This window comes from Procambarus clarkii, chromosome 20 (assembly GCF_040958095.1).
Source record: "Procambarus clarkii isolate CNS0578487 chromosome 20, FALCON_Pclarkii_2.0, whole genome shotgun sequence".
Lineage (NCBI taxonomy): Eukaryota > Metazoa > Arthropoda > Malacostraca > Decapoda > Cambaridae > Procambarus > Procambarus clarkii.
Window position 1 is genome coordinate 46,969,090 of NC_091169.1, and position 17,516 is coordinate 46,986,605.

The following is a 17,516-nucleotide window of genomic DNA, read 5'->3' on the forward strand; positions in this document are numbered from 1 at the left end:
GAGTGAGCAAGGAAGAAAGGTTCCTGAAGTAAGGGGAGTGAGCAAGGAAGAAAGGTTCCTGAAGTAAGGGGAGTGAGCAAGGAAGAAAGGTTCCTGAAGTAAGGGGAGTGAGCAAGGAAGAAAGGTTCCTGAAGTAAGGGGAGTGAGCAAGGAAGAAAGGTTCCTGAAGTAAGGGGAGTGAGCAAGGAAGAAAGGTTCCTGAAGTAAGGGGAGTGAGCAAGGAAGAAAGGTTCCTGAAGTAAGGGGAGTGAGCAAGGAAGAAAGGTTCCTGAAGTAAGGGGAGTGAGCAAGGAAGAAAGGTTCCTGAAGTAAGGGGAGTGAGCAAGGAAGAAAGGTTCCTGAAGTAAGGGGAGTGAGCAAGGAAGAAAGGTTCCTGAAGTAAGGGGAGTGAGCAAGGAAGAAAGGTTCCTGAAGTAAGGGGAGTGAGCAAGGAAGAAAGGTTCCTGAAGTAAGGGGAGTGAGCAAGGAAGAAAGACTGACGGAACTTGACTTCACTAAACTGGAGGAAAGAAGGAATACAGTAGACATAACAACGACGTGGAAGATATTAACTTGGATTAGCAAATTAGATACAGAAGCTGGAAACTTAGATGAGTCACAGACATCTCAGAAAGAACTTGTTCAGGCTTAGAGCCGTAAATAAGTGGACCGGACCAGATGAGCAAGTTGTCGAAGCCAGTGTGATACACAACTTTAAATGTAAATATGATAAGAATAACGAGTGGAAAAGTGTTACTGTATTGAACTAATAATGGTCGATAGGCGGTGGCTTAGGAGCAGATACTCAACCCATCAAGCTCAACTAGGTGAGTACACACACACACACACTAACACACACACACACACACACACACACACACACACACACACACACTAACACACACACACACACACACACACACACACACACACACACACACACACACACACACTTGTTCTTGCGGAAATTCATCAGACTTTTTACAAGTGGAGCCTTTAAGGCCGGTCTCTGTGAGCCTTTAAGGCCGGTCTCTGTGAGCCTTTAAGGCCGGTCTCTGTGGGATTTACGGGATTGGAGCCCCACTGAATTGTCATGTAAACGAGTTGGTCTGTTTCTGCTGACTCTCTGCTCCTGCCGAGGACGCTCTGCTCCTGCTGAGGACACTCTGCTCCTGCTGAGGACGCTCTGCTCCTGCTGAGGACGCTCTGCTCCTGCTGAGGACGCTCTGCTCCTGCCGAGGACGCTCTGCTCCTGCTGAGGACACTCTGCTCCTGCTGAGGACGCTCTGCTCCTGCTGAGGACGCTCTGCTCCTGCTGAGGACGCTCTGCTCCTGCCGAGGACGCTCTGCTCCTGCTGAGGACGCTCTGCTCCTGCTGAGGACGCTCTGCTCCTGCTGAGGACGCTCTGCTCCTGCTGAGGACGCTCTGCTCCTGCTGAGGACGCTCTGCTCCTGCTGAGGACGCTCTGCTCCTGCTGAGGACGCTCTGCTCCTGCTGAGGACGCTCTGCTCCTGCTGAGGACGCTCTGCTCCTGCTGAGGACGCTCTGCTCCTGCTGAGGACGCTCTGCTCCTGCTGAGGACGCTCTGCTCCTGCTGAGGACGCTCTGCTCATGCTGAGGACGCTCTGCTCCTGCTGAGGACGCTCTGCTCCTGCTGAGGACGCTCTGCTCCTGCTGAGGACGCTCTGCTCCTGCTGAGGACGCTCTGCTCATGCTGAGGACGCTCTGCTCCTGCTGAGGACGCTCTGCTCCTGCTGAGGACGCTCTGCTCCTGCTGAGGACGCTCTGCTCCTGCTGAGGACGCTCTGCTCCTGCTGAGGACGCTCTGCTCATGCTGAGGACGCTCTGCTCCTGCTTCACTCTTTAGGCTTCACTGCCTGCTGCTGCTGCTGCTGGACTGTCAGTCCACCACCACCACCACCAACCAACCAACCAACCAACCAACCACAGTGGTTGGTTGGTTGCTACGAGGAGAGATTATGGGAATTCAACCTCACTTCGCTAGAAGACAGGGAAGTTAGTGGGGACATGATCACCACATTCAAGATTCTCACGGGAATTGATTGGGTAGATAAAGACAGGCTATTTACCACAATGGGCACACGCACTAGGGGACACAGGTGAAAACTGAGTGCCCAAATGAGCCACAGAGATATTAGAAAGAACTTTTTTAGTGTCAGAGTGGTTGACAAATGGAATGCATTAGGCAGTGATGTGGTGGAGGCTGACTCCATATACAGTTTCAAGTGTAGATATGATAGAGCCCAGTAGCTCAGTCTGTACACCAGTTGACTGACGGTAGAGAGGCGGGACCAAAGAGCCAGAGCTCAACCCCCGCAAGCACAACTAGGTGAGTACAGTCCACCACCACCACAACATTTTCAGGGAATATTTTTTGTTCATGTCGCGATTTTTATGGTAAATTTTGGTGGTGCTTTATTGAAGGTCTCGAGGGTGGCTAGTGTAAGTTGTCTCTTCTGGGCTCCCTTATTGAAGGTCTCGAGGGTGGCTAGTGTAAGTTGTCTCTTCTGGGCTCCCTTATTGAAGGTCTCGAGGGTGGCTAGTGTAAGTTGTCTCTCCTGGGCTCCCTTATTGAAGGTCTCGAGGGTGGCTAGTGTAAGTTGTCTCTCCTGGGCTCCCTTATTGAAGGTCTCGAGGGTGGCTAGTGTAAGTTGTCTCTTCGGGGCTCCCTTATTGAAGGTCTCGAGGGTGGCTAGTGTAAGTTGTCTCTTCTGGGCTCCCTTATTGAAGGTCTCGAGGGTGGCTAGTGTAAGTTGTCTCTCCTGGGCTCCCTGGTGGTGCTTTATTGAAGGTCTCGAGGGTGGCTAGTGTAAGTTGGCTCTCCTGGGCTCCCTGGTGTGCTGCTGTTGGCTCTCCTGGGCTCCCTGGTGTGCTGCTGTTGGCTCTCCTGGGCTCCCTGGTGTGCTGCTGTTGGCTCTCCTGGGCTCCCTGGTGTGCTGCTGTTGGCTCTCCTGAGCTCCCTGGTGTGCTGCTGTTGGCTCTCCTGGGCTCCCTGGTGTGCTGCTGTTGGCTCTCCTGGGCTCCCTGGTGTGCTGCTGTTGGCTCTCCTGAGCTCCCTGGTGTGCTGCTGTTGGCTCTCCTGGGCTCCCTGGTGTGCTGCTGTTGGCTCTCCTGGGCTCCCTGGTGTGCTGCTGCCTGCTGCTGCTGCTGGTGCTGCTGCTGCCTGCTGCTGCTGCTGGTGCTGCTGCTGCTGCCTGCTGCTGCTGCTGGTGCTGCCTGCTGCTGCTGCCTGCTGCTGCTGGTGCTGCTGCCTGCTGCTGCTGCTGGTGCTGCTGCTGGTGCTGCTGCCTGCTGCTGCTGCTGGTGCTGCCTGCTGCTGCTGGTGCTGCTGGTGCTGCTGCCTGCTGCTGCTGCTGGTGCTGCCTGCTGCTGCTGCTGGTGCTGCTGGTGCTGCTGCTGGTGCTGCCTGCTGCTGCTGCTGGTGCTGCTGCTGGTGCTGCCTGCTGCTGCTGCTGGTGCTGCCTGCTGCTGCTGCTGGTGCTGCTGCTGGTGCTGCCTGCTGCTGCTGCTGGTGCTGCTGCTGCTGCTGCCTGCTGCTGCTGCTGGTGCTGCCTGCTGCTGCTGCTGGTGCTGCCTGCTGCTGCTGCTGGTGCTGCTGCTGGTGCTGCCTGCTGCTGCTGCTGGTGCTGCTGGTGCTGCCTGCTGCTGCCTGCTGCTGCTGCTGGTGCTGCTGCCTGCTGCTGCTGCTGCTGGTGCTGCCTGCTGCTGCTGCTGGTGCTGCCTGCTGCTGCTGCCTGCTGCTGCTGCTGGTGCTGCTGGTGCTGGTGCTGCTGTCTGCTGCTGCCTGCTGGTGCTGCCTGCTGCTGCTGCTGGTGCTGCTGGTGCTGCCTGCTGCTGCTGCTGGTGCTGCTGGTGCTGCTGCCTGCTGCTGGTGCTGCCTGCTGCTGCTGCTGGTGCTGCTGGTGCTGCTGCCTGCTGCTGCTGCTGCTGCCTGCTGCTGGTGCTGCTGGTGCTGCTGCCTGCTGCTGCTGCTGGTGCTGCCTGCTGCTGCTACTGCTGGTGCTGCTGGTGCTGCTGCCTGCTGCTGCTGCTGCCTGCTGCTGGTGCTGCTGCCTGCTGCTGCTGCTGGTGCTGCCTGCTGCTGCTACTGCTGGTGCTGCCTGCTGGTGCTGCTGGTGCTGCTGGTGCTGCTGCCTGCTGCTGCTGCTGCCTGCTGGTGCTGCTGGTGCTGCTGCCTGCTGCTGGTGCTGCTGGTGCTGCTGCCTGCTGGTGCTGCTGCCTGCTGCTGCTGCTGGTGCTGCTGGTGCTGCTGCCTGCTGCTGCTGCTGGTGCTGCTGCCTGCTGCTGGTGCTGCTGGTGCTGCTGCCTGCTGCTGCTGCTGCCTGCTGGTGCTGCTGCTGCTGCTGGTGCTGCTGCTGCTGCTGCCTGCTGGTGCTGCTGGTGCTGCTGCCTGCTGCTGGTGCTGCTGGTGCTGCTGCCTGCTGCTGCTGCTGCCTGCTGGTGCTGCTGGTGCTGCTGCTGGTGCTGCTGCTGCCTGCTGGTGCTGCTGGTGCTGCTGCCTGCTGCTGGTGCTGCTGGTGCTGCTGCCTGCTGCTGCTGCTGCCTGCTGGTGCTGCTGGTGCTGCTGCTGCTGCTGGTGCTGCTGGTGCTGCTGCCTGCTGCTGCTGCTGGTGCTGCTGCCTGCTGCTGGTGCTGCTGGTGCTGCTGCCTGCTGCTGCTGCTGCCTGCTGGTGCTTCTGGTGCTGCTGCTGCTGCTGGTGCTGCCTGCTGGTGCTGCTGGTGCTGCTGCTGCCTGCTGGTGCTGCTGGTGCTGCTGCCTGCTGCTGGTGCTGCTGGTGCTGCTGCCTGCTGCTGCTGCTGCCTGCTGGTGCTGCTGCTGCCTGCTGCTGCTGCTGCCTGCTGGTGCTGCTGGTGCTGCTGCCTGCTGGTGCTGCTGGTGCTGCTGCTGCTGGTTCTGCCTGCTGCTGCCTGCTGGTGCTGCTGGTGCTGCTGCTGCTGGTACTGCTGCTGCTGGTGCTGCCTGCTGCTGCCTGCTGCTGCTGCTGGTGCTGCTGGTGCTGCTGCCTGCTGCTGGTGCTGGTGCTGCCTGCTGCGGCCTGCTGGTGCTGCCTGCTGCTGCCTGCTGCTGGTGCTGCCTGCTGGTGCTGCCTGCTGCTGCCTGCTGCTGCTGCTGCTGGTGCTGCTGCCTGCTGCTGCCTGCTGGTGCTGCCTGCTGCTGCCTGCTGCTGCTGCTGGTGCTGCCTGCTGCTGCCTGCTGCTGCTGGTGCTGCTGGTGCTGCTGCCTGCTGGTGCTGCCTGCTGCTGCCTGCTGCCTGCTGCTGGTGCTGCCTGCTGCTGCCTGCTGCTGCTGCTGCTGGTGCTGCTGCCTGCTGCTGCTGCTGCCTGCTGCTGGTGCTGCCTGCTGCTGCCTGCTGGTGCTGCTGGTGCTGCTGCCTGCTGGTGCTGCCTGCTGCTGCCTGCTGCTGGTGCTGCTGCCTGCTGCCTGCTGCTGGTGCTGCTGCCTGCTGCTGCTGCTGCCTGCTGCTGGTGCTGCCTGCTGCTGCCTGCTGCTGCTGCTGCCTGCTGCTGCTGCTGGTGCTGCCTGCTGGTGCTGCCTGCTGCTGCTGCTGGTGCTGCTGCCTGCTGCTGCTGCCTGCTGCTGCTGCTGGTGCTGCTGCCTGCTGCTGCTGCTGGTGCTGCCTGCTACTGCTGCCTGCTGCTGCTGCTGGTGCTGCTGCCTGCTGCTGCTGGTGCTACCTGCTGCTGCTGCCTGCTGCTGCTGCCTGCTGCTGCTGCTGGTGTTGCTGCCTGCTGCTGGTGCTGCCTGCTGGTGCTGCCTGCTGCTGCTGCTGGTGCTGCTGGTGCTGCTGCCTGCTGCTGCTGCTGGTGCTGCTGGTGCTGCCTGCTGCTGCCTGCTGCTGCTGCTGCCTGCTGGTGCCTGCTGCTGCTGCCTGCTTCTGCTGCCTGCTTCTGCTGCTGCCTGCTTCTGCTGCTGCCTGCTGCTGCTGCCTGCTGCTGGTGCTGCCTGCTGCTGGTGCTGCTGCTGCTGCTACTGCTGCCTGCTGCTGCTGCTGCCTGCTGCTGCCTGCTGCTGCTGCTGCCTGCTGCTGCTGGTGCTGCCTGCTGCTGCCTGCTTCTGCTGCTGCCTGCTTCTGCTGCTGCCTGCTTCTGCTGCTGCCTGCTGCTGCCTGCTTCTGCTGCTGCCTGCTGCTGCCTGCTTCTGTTGCTGCCTGCTGCTGCTGTCTCCTGCTGTGCTGCCTGCTGCTGGTGCTGCTGCTGCTGCTACTGCTGCCTGCTGCTGCTGCCTGCTGCCTGCTGCTGCCTGCTTCTGCTGCTGCCTGCTGCTGCTGCCTGCTGCTGGTGCTACCTGCTGCTGGTGCTGCCTGCTGCTGGTGCTGCTGCTGCCTGCTGCTGGTGCTGCTGCCTGTTGCCGCTGCTGCCTGCTGCTGGTGCTGCCTGTTGCTGCTGCCTGTTGCCGCTGCTGCTGCCTGCTGCTGCTGCTGGTGCTGCCTGCTGCTGCTGCCTGCTGCTACTGCCTGCTGCTGCTGGTGCTGCCTGCTGCTGCCTGCTGCTGCTGCTGGTGCTGCCTGCTGCTGCTGCTGGTGCTGCCTGCTGCTGCCTGCTGCTGCTGCTGGTGCTGCCTGCTGTTGCTGCCTGCTGCTGCTGCCTGCTGCTGCTGGTGCTGCTGCTGCTGCTGGTGCTGCTGCTGCTGCTGCTGCCTGCTGCTGCCTGCTGCTGCTGCTGGTGCTGCCTGCTGCTGCTGCTGGTGCTGCCTGCTGCTGCTGCTGGTGCTGCCTGCTGCTGCTGCCTACTGCTGCTGCTGCTGCCTGCTGCTGCTGGTGCTGCCTGCTGCTGCTGCCTGCTGCTGCTGATGCTGCCTGCTGCTGCTGCTGGTGCTGCCTGCTGCTGCTGCCTGCTGCTGCTGCCTGCTGCTGCTGGTGCTGCCTGCTGCTGTTGGTGTTGCCTGCTGCTGCTGCCTGCTGCTGCTGGTGCTGCCTGCTGCTGCTGCTGCTGCTGCTGCTGCCTGCTGCTGCTGCTGCCTGCTGCTGCTGCCTGCTGCGGCTGGTGCTACCTGCTGCTGCTGCCTGCGGCTGCTGCTGCTGGTGCTGCCTGCTGCTGCTGCCTGCTGCTGCTGCTGCTGCCTGCTACTGCTGTCTGCTGCTGGTGCTGCTGGTGCTGCCTGCTGGTGCTACCTGGTGCTGCTGGTGCTGCCTGCTACAGCCTGCTGCTGGTGCTGCTGCTGCTGCCTGCTGCTGCCTGCTACTGCCTGCTGCTGGTGCTGCTGCTGCTGCCTGCTACTGCCTGCTGCTGCTGCCTGCTACTGTCTGCTGCTGGTGATACTGGCGCTTCCTGCTGGTGCTGCCTGCTGTTGCTACCTGCTGTTTTAGTATGCTGCTACCTGCTAGGTGTCTGCTGACTTTACCTGCCTACTAGTAGTGTTTCTGCCTGCTAGTATGTCTAGCAGCATGTCTACCTTACTCTCTGTCTTGCTGACGGGGTGTTGATATAGCTATACAAACAGCTACTGCAACACTTTACCAGTTAATTAAGTGTAGTGTAAAAGTGACATTCTTCTTCCCTCTAGACAAAACTCTAGTGTTTGTCCTCTCTCTGAGCACAGGAGTCTCCACCCTCCTCTGTAGTGTGGCTCGGGTTTATGGCTCGCCACCACTGGTCTCTATAGTAGTCGTGTAGACATATACCATGTGTGAGACATAGGCCTCTTGTGAGACATGAACCTCTTGTGAGACATAGGCCTCTTGTGAGACATTAACCACTTGTGAGACATAGGCCTCTTGTGAGACATGAACCTCTTGTGAGACATTAACCTCTTGTGAGACATAAACCTCTTGTGAGACATTAACCACTTGTGAGACATTAACCACTTGTGAGACATTAACCACTTGTGAGACATTAACCACTTGTGAGACATTAACCACTTGTGAGACATAGGCCTCTTGTGAGACATTAACCACTTGTGAGACATAGGCCTCTTGTGAGACATGAACCTCTTGTGAGACATAGGCCTCTTGTGAGACATTAACCACTTGTGAGACATAGGCCTCTTGTGAGACATGAACCTCTTGTGAGACATTAACCACTTGTGAGACATAGGCCTCTTGTGAGACATGAACCTCTTGTGAGACATTAACCACTTGTGAGACATAGGCCTCTTGTGAGACATGAACCTCTTGTGAGACATAGGCCTCTTGTGAGACATTAACCTCTTGTGAGACATTAACCACTTGTGAGACATAGGCCTCTTGTGAGACATGAACCTCTTGTGAGACATTAACCACTTGTGAGACATAGGCCTCTTGTGAGACATGAACCTCTTGTGAGACATTAACCACTTGTGAGACATAGGCCTCTTGTGAGACATGAACCTCTTGTGAGACATAGGCCTCTTGTGAGACATTAACCTCTTGTGAGACATTAACCACTTGTGAGACATAGGCCTCTTGTGAGACATGAACCTCTTGTGAGACATTAACCACTTGTGAGACATAGGCCTCTTGTGAGACATGAACCTCTTGTGAGACATTAACCACTTGTGAGACATAGGCCTCTTGTGAGACATGAACCTCTTGTGAGACATAGGCCTCTTGTGAGACATTAACCTCTTGTGAGACATTAACCACTTGTGAGACATAGGCCTCTTGTGAGACATGAACCTCTTGTGAGACATTAACCACTTGTGAGACATAGGCCTCTTGTGAGACATGAACCTCTTGTGAGACATAGGCCTCTTGTGAGACATTAACCACTTGTGAGACATAGGCCTCTTGTGAGACATGAACCTCTTGTGAGACATTAACCACTTGTGAGACATTAACCACTTGTGAGACATTAACCACTTGTGAGACATAAACCACTTGTGAGACATGAACCTCTTGTGAGACATTAACCACTTGTGAGACATTAACCACTTGTGAGACATTAACCACTTGTGAGACATTAACCACTTGTGAGACATAAACCACTTGTGAGACATTAACCACTTGTGAGACATTAACCACTTGTGAGACATAAACCACTTGTGAGACATGAACCTCTTGTGAGACATTAACCACTTGTGAGACATTAACCACTTGTGAGACATTAACCTTGTCTCATCAACCATATGGTTCACAGCCATCAATACAAACATTAACAGGGCCTGCCGACCCAATTGGGTGGTTCATGGGGAATTATTTGACTATTTTTACATATATAAAGTTTATGTAATTTTGCTTAACTAATTTGATTAGTTAATTCTCAATTTAAGTCATTAAAATAATGTTTTTTTTAATTAACGTAATAAATGTGAATAGCTTTTTAATTAATATGTAAATTACAACTTTTCATATAATAGTTCACTTTATTTCATAGTTCAGTGTTAGGCTAATGATTCTGCTTCACCTTGTTGGGTAATTAATGATGCTTCATCTTGGGAGTTCATTTGACTTTTGATTTTATGTCTCTAAATGTTATTATCTAAATAGAATCAAGAAGTCAATATTTATTCAAATAAAATTTAATTATTTCCTGCGATAAAACAAAATTGTTTCAGTCATTACCATTAAGCAGCTTCATTTTGTGGGTGAAATTTCAATATTTCCATATCAATAGGTAATTTGAAAATCAATGGGAGCCATGGGAAGGATTCGAACCTATGCTGTGGGTACTCCCAAGGACAAGCCTAAGACCACTTGGGAGTACCCAGAGCGTGAGTTCGAATCCTTGTCATGACTCCTACTGAGGTTCCCATTGATATATGATAAGCAAGACAGGTCCCAAGACAGAGCCCCGGGGCACTCCAATACCAACCATTTCCCTTTCAGGTTTGTCTCACTTTATATATTACTTCCTAACAAACCAACTATGCCCTGAACGATCTCAAGACACCCCCTTCCCCCCCTCACTCCCCTTCTCATCCTCACCCCCCTCCCACCCCCCTTCTCATCCTCACCCCCCTCTCACCCCCCTTCTCATCCTCACCCCCCTCTCACCCCCCTTCTCATCCTCACCCCCCTCCCACCCCCCTTCTCATCCTCACCCCCCTCCCACCCCCCCTTCTCATCCTCACCCCCCTCCCACCCCCCTTCTCATCCTCACCCCCCTCTCACCCCCCTTCTCATCCTCACCCCCCTCCCACCCCCCCTTCTCATCCTCACCCCCTCCCACCCCTCCCTATACCTTGCGCCTCAACCTTTTCAGTCTTTCATGAAGCGCAGTGTGCAAAGAGTTTGCTAAAGTCCTTGTTGAAAATAATGGGAGTAAATATGGTATAAGTACGAGACGCTGTTAGTAGGTACACTTTGTTAAGCCTTTATTAATTTAGGATTTTCTTGGTGTATAAGAATGGGAGTCAGGGTGGTGGGGGGTCGCCCCTTAGTCAGGGTGGTGGAGGGTCGCCCCTTAGTCAGGTTGGTGGAGGGTCGCCCCTTAGTCAGGGTGGTGGAGGGTCGCCCCTTAGTCAGGGTGGTGGAGGGTCGCCCCTTAGTCAGGTTGGTGGAGGGTCGCCCCTTAGTCAGGTTGGTGGAGGGTCGCCCCTTAGTCAGGTTGGTGGAGGGTCGCCCCTTAGTCAGGGTGGTGGAGGGTCGCCCCTTAGTCAGGTTGGTGGAGGGTTGCCCCTTAGTCAGGGTGGTGGAGGGACGCCCCTTAGTCAGGTTGGTGGAGGGTCGCCCCTTAGTCAGGTTGGTGGAGGGTCGCCCCTTAGTCAGGGTGGTGGAGGGTCGCCCCTTAGTCAGGTTGGTGGAGGGTCGCCCCTAAGTCAGGGTGGTGGAGGGTCGCCCCTTAGTCAGGGTGGTGGAGGGTCGCCCCTAAGTCAGGGTGGTGGAGGGTCGCCCCTTAGTCAGGGTGGTGGAGGGTCGCCCCTTAGTCAGGGTGGTGGAGGGTCGCCCCTTAGTCAGGGTGGTGGAGGGTCGCCCCTTAGTCAGGGTGGTGGAGGGTCGCCCCTTAGTCAGGGTGGTGGAGGGTCGCCCCTTAGTCAGGGTGGTGGAGGGACGCCCCTTAGTCAGGGTGGTGGAGGGTCGCCCCTTAGTCAGGGTGGTGGAGGGACGCCCCTTAGTCAGGGTGGTGGAGGGACGCCCCTTAGTCAGGGTGGTGGAGGAGCAGCCTCCCCTCCCTCAACATGAAGGGAAGCCTTCCCTCCCCCCACCATGAAGGGCAGCCTTTCCTCCCCCCAACATGAAGGGCAGCCTGCCCTCCCCAAACATGAAGGGAAGCCTTCCCTCCCCCCACCATGAAGGGCAGCCTTTCCTCCCCCCAACATGAAGGGCAGCCTGCCCTCCCCAAACATGAAGGGCAGCCTTCCCTCCCCCAACATGAAGGGCAGCCTGCCCTCCCCAAACATGAAGGGCAGCCTTCCCTACCCCAACATGAAGGGCAGCCTTCCCTCCCCCAACATGAAGGGCAGCCTTCCCTCCCCCAACATGAAGGGCAGCCTTCCCTCCCCCAACATGAAGGGCAGCCTTCCCTCCCCCAACATGAAGGGCAGCCTTCCCTCCCCCCTACATGAAGGGCAGCCTTCCCTCCCCCAACATGAAGGGCAGCCTCCCCTCCCCCAACATGAAGGGCAGCCTTCCCTCCCCCAACATGAAGGGCAGCCTTCCCTCCCCCAACATGAAGGGCAGCCTTCCCTCCCCCAACATGAAGGGCAGCCTTCCCTCCCCCAACATGAAGGGCAGCCTTCCCTCCCCCAACATGAAGGGCAGCCTTCCCTCCCCCCTTCATGAAGGGCAGCCTTCCCTCCCCCAATATGAAGGGCAGCCATCCCTCCCCCCTACATGAAGGGCAGCCTTTCCTCCCCCAACATGAAGGACAGCCTTCCCATCCCCAACATGAAGGGCAGCCTTCCCTCCCCCAACATGAAGGGCAGCCTTCCCTCCCCCCTACATGAAGGGCAGCCTTTCCTCCCCCCAACATGAAGGGCAGCCTTCCCTCCCCCAACATGAAGGGCAGCCTTCCCTCCCCCAACATGAAGGGCAGCCTTCCCACCCCCAACATGAAGGGCAGCCTTCCCTCCCCCAACATGAGGGGCAGCCTTCCCTCCCCCCTACATGAAGGGCAGCCTTCCCTCCCCCCTACATGAAGGGCAACCTTTCCTCCCCCCAACATGAAGGGCAGCCTTCCCACCCCCAACATGAAGGGCAGCCTTCCCTCCCCCAACATGAAGGGCAGTCTCCCCTCCCCCAACATGAAGGGCAGCCTTCCCTCCCCCTAACATGAAGGGCAGCCTTCCCCCCCAACATGAAGGGCAGTCTCCCCTCCCCAACATGAAGGGCAGCCTTCCCTCCCCCAACATGAAGGGCAGTCTCCCCTCCCCCAACATGAAGGGCAGCCTTCCCTCCCCCCAACATGAAGGGCAGCCTTCCCCCCCAACATGAAGGGCAGTCTCCCCTCCCCAACATGAAGGGCAGCCTTCCCTCCCCCAACATGAAGGGCAGCCTTCCCTCCCCCAACATGAAGGGCAGACTCCCCTCCCCCCCAACATGAAGGGCAGCCTTCCCTCCCCCCCAACATGAAGGGCAGACTCCCGTCCCCCAACATGAAGGGCAGACTCTCCTCCCCCCAACATGAAGGGCAGCCTTCCCTCCCCCCCCAACATGAAGGGCAGCCTTCCCCCCCCCCCAACATGAAGGGCAGTCTCCCCTCCCCCAACATGAAGGGCAGCCTTCCCCCCCCCCCAACATGAAGGGCAGACTCCCGTCCCCCAACATGAAGGGCAGCCTCCCATCCCCCCAACATGAAGGGCAGCCCTCCCTCCCCCCAACATGAAGGGCAGCCTTCCCCCCCCCCAACATGAAGGGCAGTCTCCCCTCCCCCAGCATGAAGGGCAGACTCCCCTCCCCCCAACATGAAAAGCAGCCTTCCCCTCCCCCAACATTAAGGGCAGCCTCCCATCCCCCCAACATGAAGGGCAGCCTTCCCTCCCCCCAACATGAAGGGCAGCCTTCCCTCCCCCCTACATGAAGGACAGCCTTCCCCCCCTCCCCTAATATGAAGGGCAGCCTTCCCCCCAACATGAAGGGCAGCCTTCCCCCCAACATGAAGGGCAGCCTTCCCTCTCCCAACATGAAGGGCAGCCTTCCCCCCCCCAACATGAAGGGCAGCCTTCCCCCCCTCAACATGAAGGGCAGCCTTCCCCCCAACAGGAAGGGCAGCCTTCCCCCCAACATGAAGGGAAGCCTTCCCTCCCCCAACATGAAGGGAAGCCTTCCCTCCCCCAACATGAAGGGCTGCCCCCCCCCAATATGAAGGGCAGCCTCCCCTCCTCCAACATGAAGGGCAGCCTCCCCCCCCCAACATGAAGGGCAGCCTTCCCCCCCCCCCCATCATGAAGGGCTGCCTCCCCCCCCAACATGAAGGGCTGCCTCCCCCCCCCCCCAACATGAAGGGCAGCCTCCCCTCCCCCAACATGAAGGGCTGCCTCCCCCCCAACATGAAGGGCTGCCTCCCTCCCCCCAACATGAAGGGCAGCCTTCCCTCCCCCAACATGAAGGGCTGCCTCCCCCCCAACATGAAGGGCTGCCTCCCCCCCAACATGAAGGGCAGCCTCCCCTCCTCCAACATGAAGGGCAGCCTCCCCTCCCCCAACATGAAGGGCAGCCTTCCCTCCCCCTACATGAAGGGCAGCCTTCCCTCCCCCCTACATGAAGGGCAGCCTTCCCTCCCCCCAACATGAAGGGCAGCCTTCCCACCCCCAACATGAAGGGCAGCCTTCCCTCCCCCCAACATGAAGGGCAGCCTTCCCTCCCCCAACATGAAGGGCAGCCTTCCCTCCTCCAACATGAAGGGCAGCCTTCCCTCCCCCAACATGAAGGGCAGTCTCCCCTCCCCCAACATGAAGGGCAGCCTTCCCTCCCCCAACATGAAGGGCAGACTCCCCTCCCCCCCAACATGAAGGGCAGCCTTCCCCCCCCCCAACATGAAGGGCAGTCTCCCCTCCCCCAGCATGAAGGGCAGACTCCCCTCCCCCCAACATGAAAAGCAGCCTTCCCCTCCCCCAACATTAAGGGCAGCCTCCCATCCCCCCAACATGAAGGGCAGCCTTCCCTCCCCCCAACATGAAGGGCAGCCTTCCCTCCCCCCTACATGAAGGACAGCCTTCCCCCCTCCCCTAATATGAAGGGCAGCCTTCCCCCCAACATGAAGGGCAGCCTTCCCCCCAACATGAAGGGCAGCCTTCCCTCTCCCAACATGAAGGGCAGCCTTCCCCCCCCCAACATGAAGGGCAGCCTTCCCCCCCTCAACATGAAGGGCAGCCTTCCCCCCAACAGGAAGGGCAGCCTTCCCCCCAACATGAAGGGAAGCCTTCCCTCCCCCAACATGAAGGGAAGCCTTCCCTCCCCCAACATGAAGGGCTGCCCCCCCCCAATATGAAGGGCAGCCTCCCCTCCTCCAACATGAAGGGCAGCCTCCCCCCCCAACATGAAGGGCAGCCTTCCCCCCCCCCCCCCCATCATGAAGGGCTGCCTCCCCCCCCAACATGAAGGGCTGCCTCCCCCCCCCCCAACATGAAGGGCAGCCTCCCCTCCCCCAACATGAAGGGCTGCCTCCCCCCCAACATGAAGGGCTGCCTCCCTCCCCCCAACATGAAGGGCAGCCTTCCCTCCCCCAACATGAAGGGCTGCCTCCCCCCCAACATGAAGGGCTGCCTCCCCCCCAACATGAAGGGCAGCCTCCCCTCCTCCAACATGAAGGGCAGCCTCCCCTCCCCCAACATGAAGGGCAGCCTTCCCTCCCCCTACATGAAGGGCAGCCTTCCCTCCCCCCTACATGAAGGGCAGCCTTCCCTCCCCCCAACATGAAGGGCAGCCTTCCCACCCCCAACATGAAGGGCAGCCTTCCCTCCCCCCAACATGAAGGGCAGCCTTCCCTCCCCCAACATGAAGGGCAGCCTTCCCTCCTCCAACATGAAGGGCAGCCTTCCCTCCCCCAACATGAAGGGCAGTCTCCCCTCCCCCAACATGAAGGGCAGCCTTCCCTCCCCCAACATGAAGGGCAGACTCCCCTCCCCCCCAACATGAAGGGCAGCCTTCCCTCCCCCCAACATGAAGGGCAGCCTTCCCTCCCCCAACATGAAGGGCAGCCTTCCCTCCTCCAACATGAAGGGCAGCCTTCCCTCCCCCAACATGAAGGTCAGCCTTCCCTCCCCCAACATGAAGGGCAGCCTTCCCTCCCCCAACATGAAGGGCAGCCTTCCCTCCCCCCTACATGAAGGGCAACCTTCCCTCCCCCCTACATGAAGGGCAGCCTTCCCTCCCCCAACGTGAAGGGCAGCCTCCCCTCCCCCAACATGAAGGGCAGCCTTCCCTCCCCCAACATGAAGGGCAGCCTTCCCTCCCCCCTACATGAAGGGCACCCTTTCCTCCCCCAATATGAAGGGCAGCCTTCCCTCCCCCAACATGAAGGGCAGCCTTCCCTCCCCCCTACATGAAGGGCAGCCTTCCCTCCCCCCTACATGAAGGGCAGCCTTTCCTCCCCCCAACATGAAGGGCAGCCTTCCCTCCCCCAACATGAAGGGCAGCCTTCCCTCCCCCAACATGAAGGGCAGCCTTCCCACCCCCAACATGAAGGGCAGCCTTTCCTCCCCCAACATGAAGGGCAGCCTTCCCTCCCCCCTACATGAAGGGCAGCCTTCCCTCCCCCCTACATGAAGGGCAGCCTTCCCTCCCCCCAACATGAAGGGCAGCCTTCCCACCCCCAACATGAAGGGCAGCCTTCCCTCCCCCAACATGAAGGGCAGTCTCCCCTCCCCCAACATGAAGGGCAGCCTTCCCTCCCCCCAACATGAAGGGCAGTCTCCCCTCCCCAACATGAAGGGCAGCCTTCCCTCCCCCAACATGAAGGGCAGCCTTCCCTCCCCCAACATGAAGGGCAGTCTCCCCTCCCCCAACATGAAGGGCAGCCTTCCCTCCCCCCAACATGAAGGGCAGTCTCCCCTCCCCAACATGAAGGGCAGCCTTCCCTCCCCCAACATGAAGGGCAGTCTCCCCTCCCCCAACATGAAGGGCAGACTCCCCTCCCCCCCAACATGAAGGGCAGCCTCTCTCCCCCCAACATGAAGGGCAGCCTTCACCCCCAACATGAAGGGCAGACTCCCCTCCCCAACATGAAGGGCAGACTCCCCTCCCCCCCCAACATGAAGGGCAGCCTTCCCATCCTCCAACATTAAGGGCAGCCTACCCTCCCCCCAACATGAAGGGCAGCCATCCCCTCCCCCAACATTAAGGGCAGCCTCCCCTCCCCCCAACATGAAGGGCAGCCTTCCCTCCCTCCAACATGAAGGGCAGCCTTCCCATCCTCCAACATTAAGGGCAGCCTACCCTCCCCCCAACATGAAGGGCAGCCATCCCCTCCCCCAACATGAAGGGCAGACTCCCCTCCCCCCAACATGAAGGGCAGCCTTCCCCTCCCCCCAACATTAAGGGCAGCCTCCCCTCCCCCCAACATGAAGCGCAGCCTCCCCTCCCCCCAACATGAAAGGCAGCCTTCCCTCCCCCCTACATGAAGGGCAGCCTTCCCCCCTCCCCTAACATGAAGGGCAGCCTTCCCCCCAACATGAAGGGCAGCCTTCCCTTCCCCAACATGAAGGACAGCCTTCCCCCCCCCAACATGAAGGGCAGCCTTCCCCCCCCCCCTCAACATGAAGGGCAGCCTTCCCCCCAACATGAAGGGCAGCCTTCCCTCCCAACATGAAGGACAGCCTCCCCTCCCCCAACATGAAGGGCAGACTCCCCTCCCCCCCAACATGAAGGGCAGCCTTCCCTCCCCCCAACATGAAGGGCAGCCTTCCCCCCCCCCCAACATGAAGGGCTGCCTCCCCCCCCCCCCAACATGAAGGGCAGCCTCCCCTCCTCCAACATGAAGGGCAGCCTCCCCTCCTCCAACATGAAGGGCAGCCTCCCCCCCCTCCAACATGAAGGGCAGCTTTCCCCCCCCCAGCATGAAGGGCTGCCTCCCCCCAACATGAAGGGCAGCCTCCCCTCCCCCAACATGAAGGGCTGCCTCCCCTCCCCCAACATGAAGGGCTGCCTCCCCCCAACATGAAGGGCAGCCTCCCCTCCCCCAACATGAAGGGCTGCCTCCCCTCCCCCAACATGAAGGGCAGCCTTCCCTCCCCCAACATGAAGGGCAGCCTTCCCTCCCCCAACATGAAGGGCAGCCTTCCCTCCCCCAACATGAAGGGCAGCCTTCCCTCCCCCCTACATAAAGGGCAGCCTTTCCTCCCCCAACATGAAGGGCAGACTCCCCTCCCCCAACATGAAGGGCAGCCTTCCCTCCCCCCTACATGAAGGGCAGCCTTCCCCCCCCAACATGAAGGGCAGTCTCCCCTCCCCCTACATGAAGGGCAGCCTTCCCCCCCAACATGAAGGGCAGCCTTCCCCTCCCCCAACATTAAGGGCAGCCTCCCCTCCCCCCAACATGAAGGGCTGCCATCCCCTCCCCCAACATTAAGGGCAGCCTCCCCTCCCCCCAACAGGAAGGGCAGCCTTTCCTCCCCCAACATGAAGGGCAGACTCCCCTCCCCCAACATGAAGGGCAGCCTTCCCTCCCCCCTACATGAAGGGCAGCCTTCCCCCCTCCCCTAACATGAAGGGCAGCCTTC

At 59.3% G+C, this 17,516-nt stretch overlaps 2 protein-coding genes across 2 annotated transcripts; both read right to left on the reverse strand.

The window, feature by feature from the left end:
* Positions 1 to 1,021: 1,021 nt before the first annotated feature.
* Positions 1,022 to 1,813, reverse strand: LOC123755495 (testis-expressed protein 13D-like). The gene has a single exon (XM_045738259.2). It carries the CDS (start codon positions 1,811 to 1,813, stop codon positions 1,022 to 1,024), a length of 792 nt encoding a protein of 263 aa, XP_045594215.2.
* Positions 1,814 to 2,379: 566 nt separating this feature from the next.
* On the reverse strand, positions 2,380 to 9,496 carry LOC123755496 (streptococcal hemagglutinin-like). Its single transcript, XM_069328160.1, has 3 exons — positions 9,481 to 9,496; positions 7,624 to 9,011; positions 2,380 to 2,781 (listed from the first exon to the last, which is right to left on the reverse strand). The coding sequence occupies exons 1-3, from the start codon at positions 9,494 to 9,496 to the stop codon at positions 2,380 to 2,382; spliced, it is 1,806 nt and encodes a 601-aa protein (XP_069184261.1).
* Between the last annotated feature and the right edge of the window lie 8,020 nt (positions 9,497 to 17,516).

Coding starts and splice junctions, on each gene's coding strand:
- LOC123755495 (XM_045738259.2), bottom strand. CDS start 1,813: ATGAGCAGAGCGTCCTCAGCAGGAGCAGAGCGTCCTCAGCAGGAGCAG.
- LOC123755496 (XM_069328160.1), bottom strand. Junction 2,782..7,623: donor AGGCCTATGTCTCACACATG/GTATATGTCTAC, acceptor CCTTCAATAAAG/CACCACCAGGGAGCCCAGGA.